Genomic DNA, 11,131 nt, shown 5'->3' with positions numbered 1-11,131 from the left:
CTATAAATACTTGGGGCATTTAATGTCTTTTATTTCCATAATGATCTTATATAGTAAGAGCTTTTTAGTGGTGTTTATCTTAAACATCGGAGATTGAGCTGGCCCAAGTCTTCTGATGGGACCACCGCAGTACAAGCTGCCATTATATTAATGTGGAAACTGAGGCAATATTTTCATCAAGAAGGACTTTTCTTTCAGTGAAGTACACCGATCATTTGTGGGAAAGAACTTTAAATGAAAAGAATGACACAGTTGAGTACTGCGTACATAATTTTTAAAATTCATATTCAACTGAGGTTAAAAAGCCTGAATCTAGGAAAGCTAATGAAACTAGCAAATAGGCCTCTTTACACATTGGACATTTAAAGCTCCAGGTCTTAACCACCATTTAAAAACATCTGAGGGCTTTTCAGAAAGTATACTGATGATTCTCTTCTATTTCTGGAGCATCAGTTGCTTTATGTTTTGTTTTTTATGCTAAGCAAATACAGACCTCAAAAAGCGTTATAAACATTTAGGCTCATTAACAAGTTTACAGACTGATTTTGTAGTCTCTTAATAAGACTTATTCATACAAAAGTAGGCAACTTTCAGCGTTGGAGATCTTTGGACATTTAGATCAAAAGAGGGGCGGGAAAAGCTCCTATGGTCCCTGGAAAAAGAGCTTCCTACAAAGTAGAACTTTTTTCACTTTTGAATGCAGAATTCAAATCCTATAAAAGTTGCTTTTGAAAATAAGTCAGTTAAATTTGGCTTTCACTACAACTCCAGTTTTGCTTTTGACATATTATCATTGGGTTGAACATTGCCTGTGATAGGGTTATATGGTAGCTATACAGTAAATACATCACAAAGCAGAATCTCTTGGTGAATCTTCTAGCCCATATCCTAGTGTATAGAATAGCTGAAAAATAATTTGGAATTCCTACAGAACCTATCAATTTGAGTCTGGGACAGCGGTACTATGTTCAAATGAGCAAGTAGTACTGTATATTTTTGGGTGGCAGAAAAAGTTAAAATATGGACAGCTAATGTATTTCTTATGAATTATCACAGTTAGTTGGATGTGGTGGCAGGGGCCTGTAATCCCAGATATTTGCGAGGCTGAGACAGGAGGATGGAAAGTTTGAAGCTAGTGTGGGCAACTTTAGAAGATCCTGTCTCCCTAAAAACTAAGTAAAAAGGGTTGGGTATGTAGCTCAGTGGTACAGTGCTTGCTTAGCATGCGTGAGATTCAATCCTAGGACTGCCAAAAATTAAAAACAAAATCACAATTAAAGATGATAATTTGAAGTGCAAATATAGGTAATGACTCAATGAATTTACTAAAAGGAAACCATTTTGGCAGTTCACAATACTATATTTAGCAATCCCAATAGATTTTAGGTTGGCATCCCGTCTTTTAACATACTGTGATATAGCATCAGAAATCTCAAAACAAGACAAATCAGGCCACTCTTACTTAAGACAAAAGGACACCTATGTGAGAAAGGGAAAGAAATAGTTAAAAAGTCTACTCGACATAGTCTGCCTCAGCCTGTGAATACAGTACTTTCTAAAAGCAATGATGATTAGCCGGCATAGCGTATCATTTTCATGCCTCAAGCTATGGCTTACCAGTCTCTCAGCTTCACTGGATCCCATCCCTCCAAAGGTATCGAGTTTTATACGACAGTCAACATTTCATGAAAAGCCCTGTTTGTTCAAATACCTAATTTGAAATGTCAGTTATAAGAATATGGACACATTCTCCCATCACTTGTCTCTCAACCACAGCAACTGAAAGGAAGGAGGAAAGGAGTACTGATTATACATAGAAAAGGTGATTTTCTTCAATATTTAATGTAGTGAATGTGTAGTCAGCATTGCCATTGAACGAAACATCTGAAACGGTACAATGAAGCAAACAAAGTAGTCATCTGTTAATGGTTACTAGCCACTAGATACATCTGAGGTTGTAGAATATCAGGCTCAAAGACGTCTGAGAAGACAGTGTCAAGCACAGAACAGAAATCTCACACAAGGCATAATCAAAAGTTACTTGAAACAAATTATCAGTATAACTGTATAACATCAACTTCTTCATGAAGTAATATGTTTCAGCAACAAACAGTGATGGTATGCAGATGTCGTCTTACACATGATGCACTAAATAGAGTATATTAAGGTCAAAGCCTTTCTGTAGAAAGGGAGTTTCATTGACATTCTTCCAAGCATAGTATATAAACAGATCAAAATAGTTCTATTATAAGAAATAGTATTTAACAACATATCTCCAAAATAAAAATACTTTAAAAATCAGCTTTAATGGGATTATATTTAAAGAATCCTCCTTTAGAGTGAAATATATATTTCCTGTTTCCTGCTTCTCTGTTTTCCTGCCTTACCTCCGCCCTTACTCCATCTCAGTCTATTATTAACAAAGTAGTGCAAAAACATTGTCTGCAGCGGTTTCCTCCATGTTTAATCCCCTACAGAGTCAGAGAATTAAGACATTCTTGCTCACCAAATCAGAGGTATGTTCCCTCTGTGTGCCAGGGACTTAGGTACAAAAGCTGCTGTAAAAGTCTGGCGAATGCAGGTTTTAAGTACAGAATTTATGGTAAGCAATGACACCCTTTTAAAGGCACCCCCCGTACACAGTTTATTTTACATAACAGGTTTTCATGCATTCCTATTATCAAGAACTTTCCCATAAATGAATGTAGTGAAACACTGGCACTTTACGCAGCACACCGCATTGTCTTCTACATAAAATTCACACTAACAACAAGAATTGTGGGATGCATCAAAGCACTTCAGCAACCTAATGAGAAAGCAAGTCCCACCCCCGTAGAACACTTGAGTAAGAAATATTTTTCGATGCACAAAGGAATAATTTGATATCAGAAGCAATGTGGGGTTTTTTTCACTCGTATTTTTGATAACTGAATTGGGCTGCTAATTTGATAATTCCATATATATTAAAGTAGTGGCAGATATAAAAATTCAGATAAGCAATCATTTTATAAACCTGGCAGTATTTACGTCATATAGTCCTGGAGACATCTTAAGGTTTGGGATGGAATGATAGAAGGTCTGTAAGCTTTGTCTCCAGGACCTCAGGTTATTGTGAAGGGATGAATGTACCTGTACTTATTTGCTAAAAGTCAGCTTTCTCCTAGCTAATTAATCTGCATGGGAGAGAGGTTCATATCTTTGTTAAATTGAAATGAATCCTTTTCATTATTTGGGCTTTGAGATTTTTTTCCCCTTTTGAAATGTATAAAACATAGAAAACTGCAATGGGTTACTTTTCAGATAAAAAATAGTCACATTTAAAAAAACTTTAAAATCAAAATGGACATTTACATTTTATGTAGATTTACTCAGAGCTCATTTGAGCATTTAATATTCTGGTCCTTCCACTTGTAATTAGAGAAGTGTATGTCCTCCAGTGCTATTGCCCCCCACATTTTGTCTTTCAGCATTATTATCCCAGCTAACAAGGCTTTCACAGGGCAGTAGCTCAACCTTTATCAAGTTGAGTCTGTACAACAGAAGTATATTTTCAAAGACGTATGCCTTTGTACACTATTTACAACGTCTCCCAATCATGATTTAAAAAAGGCAAAATAAATAAAAAGCAGAGAGAAAGGAAATGCTGCCAAAGCTGAAGGCTTTTTCTTTTATCTTCCCAAACAGATGCGGGTCCCCTCCGTGCTGGGAGCTGGCTAGCCAAGATTGTTTTTCTTCCTTTTATAGGGGCTGTGAGAAGGATCTGGTTTCAGTTCTTGGTATTGCACCTGTTTAAACAGAGTTCAGAGAAAGACTGGTCAAGTGGCCACTTTCTGGCAAGGGAAGGAAAAGCAAAGGAGTGAGAAAGCGCTTGGGGGAAAAGTGCTCTCTCTTGGCTGCATGGGGTCTGTAGCTGGGACGCAGGCAACAGTAGAATAGAGGAGCCTGAGCAGGGAAATCCTTTGGGGAAACTTCAGGGTGCCCTGATGGCAAACTTTAAAAGTGCCTACTATCTTCACTGACCAAAACACGTTACAGTAAAAGCAAAACCACCTCAATCTGCTTGGAAGGACTGGATAATGGTCCTTTGCAGTTTATTTGTTGAATACAATCTCAATCTCTATCCATCCCACTCATATATCTATCAAAGGAAAAACTCAAATGAAACAAGGGAAAGGGTATCATGTTCAAGATTTTGTAAATTGTGGGTTAACAGTCCTTCCCTGCAAAGATTTCAAAGGATTTTTGAGATGTGTCCCAGTCTTCAAGAAGTGGTTAGCATCTTCCTCCTCACTCAGCTTTTTAAAACGTGTATCTTTAAAACTCATCCGTTGGAAACTGGATAAAGAAGTTGTGGTTTTTCTATAAAATGGAATATTACTCAGCCATAAAGAGCGAGAGAATAGATTCATTCATAGGAAAATGGATACATATTGAAGATGTACTCCTAAGTGAAATAAATAAGTCCCACATGTGTAAATACCAAATAGTTTCCCTGGTGTGAAGATTCTGCAACAATGCATAAGATTCTAATAAGATTACTGACATTTAGAAATGGGAGGAAAGGAGCTAAAGGTGTAGGGAAGGTGTGATACGTAGGGGAAGAACAAAAAGGGAAAAGAAAAAAATGTGAGAGAATGAAAAGATGAAAATAAAGTGTTTGTAGATGGGGAGGGGAGGAGGGGGTGAAGGGAGGGCAGAGGTAAGGGGAAAAAATGAGAATCAAGACTTGCCATGTAAAGGTACATGATCCCAACAATGAATGTAACTGTGCTGTATCCCTAAATGTACCAATAAACTCAATTAAAAAAAAAAAAAAAAAACTCATTTAAGCTGGGCGTGGTGACGCATGCCTGTAATCCCAGCACTTGGGAGGCTGAGGCAGGAGGATCACTGTGAGTTCAAGACCAGCCTGGGCTACATAGTGAGTTCCAGGTCAGACTCAACTACATAGTGAGACCCTGTCTCAAAAAACCAAAAAAAACACTTAATCTGCATATTCCAGGAATTTTTTCCCTTAGATGTCCGCTGATACATTTTGTTTTCATCGTCTAATATTCTTTATTCTCTCCCTTCAGACCATGGTGAGGGCCCTTCATAAACTCCTGCTGAACTTGGAGCAGGATTCTCCTGACAGCTCTGCTCTGTGCAGCCCCCACTTTCCATTTTTCTGTGAGCTTTTTCTTGGTCAACACCTCAGGCTAAATTCTTGACTGTTAAAAAAATCTGCCACCAGCTTTACTAACTTTGCCAGGCTTCTCTAAAACATCTGACATTAAGTGGAAATGAAAGTTAAAACCCAGTGCCACACTATATCACAACAATAACAATAATAATAACAACAACAACAAAAAAAAACCTACATACCACTTGTACATCTGAAGGGACTCTGGAAAGGAAGTCAAGTAGTTCATTGTTATCAATTGCATATGGACTCCGAAGCTTTTTTGTAAATTTATTGATGCCTGAAAAAGTGATGGATCAACATTATGGAAAACTCTATGAAGTCTGAGTTCTATAAAAGAAATCTCTGGCAGAGTTGTTGGAGTGATTGGAAGCTCTAGTTTGTAGGCTCCCCCACCCCAACATTGACTAAATAAACCAATAGCCCAGGTATATAAACCACCCTGAAACCCGTTCCAATTTCTTCACACATTCCTCTTCCCAATTCAGTTGCTGCTTTATTTTTTCTCTTTGCAACCTCTTCCTAGCAGGAAAAGCTTTCCATCTGGGAAACAAAGGGGACTACCTAGAAGAAATGAACACCCCCCCCACCTCGTGCGCCTTAGTGTTAAAGTACTGAGAGGCCTTGCTTTTGTTTTCCAACTATGATGAAACCTGTCTTCCTGCAGTTCAAGACTGAGATGGGCCAGGCAAGAAGGCTATTTATTGATTGGTTTCCTCTTTCTCAAGAGATACATGTCTTAAGCTAAATGTTTAGAAGATACGTGACCTTGATTGTTTTTCAAACTTGAAAATGCCACTAGCATTTTGAAAAATAAAGATTACATAAAATCAACTTCACAATGAAAAACTGAACCATACCTATCGAGACTAGAGCATGTTGGCTTTTCTTCATGGAGTGCATGAGGAATGAACTTCTGGAATCTTGATTTTGGTCTCTGTCTCCCTGTGTATGACCTATGTCTTAGATTTCGGGGTAATATTTCAGCAATCACCTGCCACTAAAGGAATACTGTTCTTTTATTTCATTTGATGACTAAGAGGCCCAAACACATTCTCTAAAATTACTTTTAAGACAGCTAGTCAGGGAGGCCACTGCAGGTTATGTCACCAGATGTCTGCCATGGCCCCAGTTCCTAAGAACCTAAGGAAATAAGTCAGGGGAGTGGGGGCGGCCACCTATGGCACAGAGCTGTATGGGCAAGTTGACCCCAGATAGGTTAGAGTTCATAATCTGCCTGAGTGATACCCTACCCTAATTCCTTCAGTAAAACAGCATCTGCTTTAAATATCAGAGGAGAATGAAAGATGGGGACTTCAGTACACAATGGGAAGCAAGAATATAATGCAAATGCCTTATCCTTTGTACAGTGAAAGTATTGTCCCATGGAGTTTCTGTAAATTGTAGAAATTAGTAGAGGAAAAATATCACTACTTCACCCGCTCCATTCGGGGTCTAAAAGATAATGAAAGTGGTGACAAAGGCTATGAGGACCCACGCGAATGACAAAATGGGCCAGGAAGGAGGGGAAACAAATCTTAAAACAGGAAGGCTTGAAAACACAAGGACTCCACTTGATTTATTTCAGTATACTTCTAAAGAAAGCCTTGAAAAGGAATTTAAAAAAAAAAACATTTCCTTTGATCTTTTTGCTTTCAGTGTAAACACAAGTTTTATGAAGCTAAGGCCCAATTCAGTTCCTGGTTTTTTCTGTAGGTTTAGCCATCTTGGGTATATATGTATCCAGATGAAAGCCAAGTAGAAGATTCTTCTACCCAGTCTTGTTTATATCATTAAATATGATTATATTATATATTTATATGTTAGATCTTTAAGACTGAAAATGGGGCTTTCCAAAACAAAAATGTTATCAAAAAGGGAAAAGGATGGAAGAAAAAAAAAAAAAACAAGAAGGCTGCTATAGCCTACCTTGCAAATAGCATCTGGGTATATAAGGATAATCAGCATGCAGAAAAACTGCATTACAAATTAGGGCCAAAAAAGTCTCCTCTAAGTAGCTTTCTATAGAAGTATTCTTGCTCGGTACACGTACAATGGGGTATTTTGTTCCTGAGGAGCTTATAAGTCCCAGTGATCCTGAATCTTAAAGGTGACCTCTTAAACAGCCATCTTAAGTTTACATACACTTCCACAAGATAAAGTGCCATGGCGAGAAAGCATATTGTTCTAAACACACCATATAGATCGAAATGCCTCTGTTGGCGTATAAGTGGTATAAATAAATCAGAACGGTATCTAGACAAAGCTACACTTTGCGATATGAAGAATCTGCACAGCTACATGTTTGTAATATGATGAAACCTATGGTGCCAGATAAGAAAAATGCATTTTGCAGGTAGACCTAAATCTTTATGTTGTTGAGATTTTTAACTGACCTGTCTCTTTTCATCATGGAGTGGCTACATGGCCATAAATATGAGGAACTACTGACAGTATAACTCACCCCTTAAAAAGAGTGTTTTCTTAGCAGTTAAAACATTGTTTTTTAAAAGGCTTTACTTACCCCAGACAAGGACAATGTACCTCAGTGGAATGAAGTACAGGATGAGTGTGAACACGCAGAGAGCCACAATGGCCAGCCAGCTCAGGAAGGGGACAGTCCAGTTGAAAGTACTGAATGAAAAATTAGCACATCAGCATCTGAGCACTCAGCACCCTTTTCACACAAAGATGAAAACAACTGTGATTCTGACTAACTCGGAGCCCAGTTATCTGCTTTCATTTCTGGGCTGGAAGCCTGCTGCAGATGATCAGAGGACATGGGTTAAGTCTAATCTCAGTTCCACAAACACGAGGCCCAAGGAAAGCATTTTGCTGCCAACCCTACCAGAGTGTCCTGGGTGACTTCAGAGTTTAGAACCATGGCATTACTTGAGTAAATTCCTGCACGGTAAAAAGAGCTTTGTTTTCTACTGCTAAAACTACCACCAGGTCCAGGGTGGGATGAACCTGGGTCTGTGCTGATCCTACCAACTCTCAGTATTCCCCACACTGGAAATCAGATGATTCCAGGAATTGTCTGTAGATGTGAATCTTTGGCCATTGTGTAAATGCTCTGAATTTTAGAATTCCTCCAAGGGCTACTCACTCCCTACCTACGTTTCAAATGGAACTGGAAATCAGGAAATGAGGACAAAGCAGCCCTATAAAACTTCACCTGCAACCACTGCCCTTCTTCCCAGAAACACATGTCGGTAATATTTTACTACCCTCCCTATAGTACTTCTGGAACATGGAATCTAATAGGCCTGTGGAGAAAACTGAAGAGGGAGTTTTCAGCAGGTCAGGACTGATGGATCTACAAGCTTGCTCTCCTGCTGGAGAAGCGCGGGGTCAGAGAAGCCAGATGGCATTGACAGTGAGACAGCACAATAATAACAAGAACAAAAACAGGATCTGCGAGCAGAAGGAGAGGAAGTTACAAAAGATTAAGTGGGAAGAAATTTACATGGGACAAAAGGAAAAGAATGAAGGAAAAAAGGCAAAATAATCATGTAGAGCATTCTCTATGGTATAGAGAAGCAGGAAGATGGGAAATGGAAAGCATGATTACTCAAAGCTTGTGTAGTTCTGTGGTGAGTCTGATAGTTTTTAAGAAAAAGCAAAATCAGGTAGTAAGTGACATTGCATGGTGACTTTAAGGTTGGATATAAAAATATATCACCATCTATAAGCACATCACATTCTTTCAAATGTCCCTACTGTTCCGCTACCAAAAGGGAATTAACATGCAATGTTGACTGGCCTTTTAGCACACCTGTTTAATGAAAAGAGCCAAGAAGTTGGCATATGTGTGTTCAAAGCCTGGACTCGGTTATGTAACTTGAATGAGTCCATCTGACTGGATTCTGTTATGGGACTAGAAATAAGTCCATCTCTCTAGCCCTTCCCCTTTCTGCTTTGTCACACGACAGCTTTCACTCTATCGAGGAAGGACTGCTCACCATGGTAAATGTGTGGTAGTGAATTGATATTATTAGAGCTAATGAACCCCAGGAGTCTCAAGAACAGGCAGTCGGAAGGGCTCCAAATTAGTTCAGGAAACTATAAAATTGAATACACAACACATAAATGTCAGTGTTTATTTCTCCTAATTTCTTGGTAGTGGACATTATAATCATTTGGAGTTGGGTTTGTCCAGGGAAATTTTGATTCAAAAAAGGATGATTGCTAAGAAGTATTTTTCTTGTACAGCTCATTAGCATAATGCTTAAGCACAGTTTCTTAGGTGCGTGGCATGAGGCTTGCTTTTTGTGTGTACAGTTTCCTAAAACTGACTTTTTTAGTAAGCAATCCAAAGTTGGATCAGTCCAATTGTCCTGTTTTCAATAACCCTTGGAATCTGGCTTTTCATCTTTCTTTCTTTCCTCTTATGGTCAGGCAGCGAGAGCATCCTGTGACTGTCAGCAGGTAAGAGATCAGGCCTCCCTTCCTTGATGGACACCTGTGCTTCCCTTGCTCTGCCTGCTTGTGGAGTGAACAGAAGGCGGAGGGTCTGCTCGCTCTCCTGTAGCTCAGTTAAGAGCCATCCATCACACCACTCCATGTGTGCTGGCGCTACACTCGGAAAACCTTCTCCAGGCAGCCCCACCAAAGGGCTCCCTGTGTTCTCTTTACTCCTACTGGAAAGAGAAATGGCAAAGAATCTTCTCCTATGGAGCTGATGTTGTGGGGTGGGGGGGGCTTACCTTTTCTATCCCACACTTTGCATTCTGCAGTCTAGATCTAGAATATGCTCTTCCCCCCAAAGAGTTTCAAGTCAAGAAAGTTCTGGAGTGACTATGTAGTAATAAGATATGGTACTGACAAAGACTTTTCATTGCATACTTAAAGATTGCTTCTATATCTGCTTTCTGGATAGATGCTTTTGATCTCAGGTAAACCCGGGGAAGTTTTTTTCTTTTTGTTTTTGTTTTTTTTTATGCACAAAATGTTGTGCAGAAGCAATGGCTTCTGCAAGACTCACTGGACCCTGTGCCATGACCATGGAAAGTTCTACAAAGCCAGGGCTTTCCAAGGCTGGCCCACCACTGTGGTCCAGTCATATGCTTGCTCTGGCCATCATGTTCTGCGCCAAGCATCTGTTCTGAGACCTAGGACCTGAGCCACAGAGGAGGCGCTTCCCTCAGGTGCTTACTCTGCTGGCCTCAGAGCTGGCCCAGGGTCTTCCAGTCACAAATCGACACAGTGAGCCCCAGAGAACAGACAGCACTTAGCAGGAAAATGCCCCAAGCTTAGGCCTTCACTCTGCCTCAGTGGATGGGGAACAGAGGACAAGTGAGCGTTCTTAGAGGTAGAAGTAACAGAGGAAGAAGACGAGAGAAAAGGTGTGGGAATGAGTCTTCAGAGTTCTGAGACTGAATGTTGCTTAGGGATGCATTTGGGAGAGAGGGAGGCCATTCTGTGTAATATAAGAAAAGTGAAAACTCAGCACCTGCCCATATGTGGAGATATATTAAACAAAAAATTATACAAAATAAAATGCATTATCCCCTGCCACATGAAAGGCACCGGATGAATGACTCACACCTTTAGTTTAAATAATTTACGCCTTTCAAATTCTATGTATGTTCAAGGATCTAAATCTGCAGAACACTTTTGGTTATGAATAATAAACAGTGGGTAGATATATGAAGCTAGGAAAATACAGTCTCATTCGGAGACAGCACCCTTTCTCGACCAGATCACTAACAGTTGCTTCAAAGGCCAGTTTCATGTATTAGTATGGGGCCTGGTAGATCGTTCACTCACAATGACTGCACATCTGCCTCATTTTTATAAATGTTTTTGAAAGGATTAGCAAAAAATTATTTACAATAAAACAGTATAGGAATATCAGTTTCTTAATTTTATATTCAATCTCAATGCAGTTATGTTTGTTTAAAGAAAGGGTATTCGATTTCTTTTTTTTTTTTTTTTTTTTTTTGT

The 11,131-nt window shown here is 39.3% G+C and overlaps 1 protein-coding gene across 8 annotated transcripts in view; it reads right to left on the bottom strand.

The window, feature by feature from the left end:
* Positions 1-1,275: 1,275 nt before the first annotated feature.
* Positions 1,276-11,131, bottom strand: part of Mctp1 (multiple C2 and transmembrane domain containing 1) — a 499,895-nt gene continuing 490,039 nt past the window's right edge. For all 8 annotated transcript variants that reach the window (XM_033767611.1, XM_019209437.2, XM_019209438.2 and 5 more), the window contains 3 exons: positions 7,707-7,816; positions 5,365-5,462; positions 1,276-3,785 (listed from right to left, as the gene is read on the bottom strand). In XM_033767611.1, the coding sequence (XP_033623502.1) occupies positions 3,714-3,785; positions 5,365-5,462; positions 7,707-7,816 (280 nt within the window). In that variant the 3' untranslated portion in view covers positions 1,276-3,713. The remainder of the gene's footprint in view (positions 3,786-5,364; positions 5,463-7,706; positions 7,817-11,131) is intronic.

The sequence above is a fragment of the Fukomys damarensis genome, unplaced genomic scaffold (genome assembly GCF_012274545.1).
Source record: "Fukomys damarensis isolate Sample0158 unplaced genomic scaffold, DMR_v1.0_HiC HiC_scaffold_3, whole genome shotgun sequence".
Classification (NCBI taxonomy): Eukaryota; Metazoa; Chordata; class Mammalia; order Rodentia; family Bathyergidae; genus Fukomys; species Fukomys damarensis.
The sequence above is the reverse complement of the archived record's forward strand: the minus strand, read 5'-3'. Positions and strand labels throughout refer to the sequence as shown.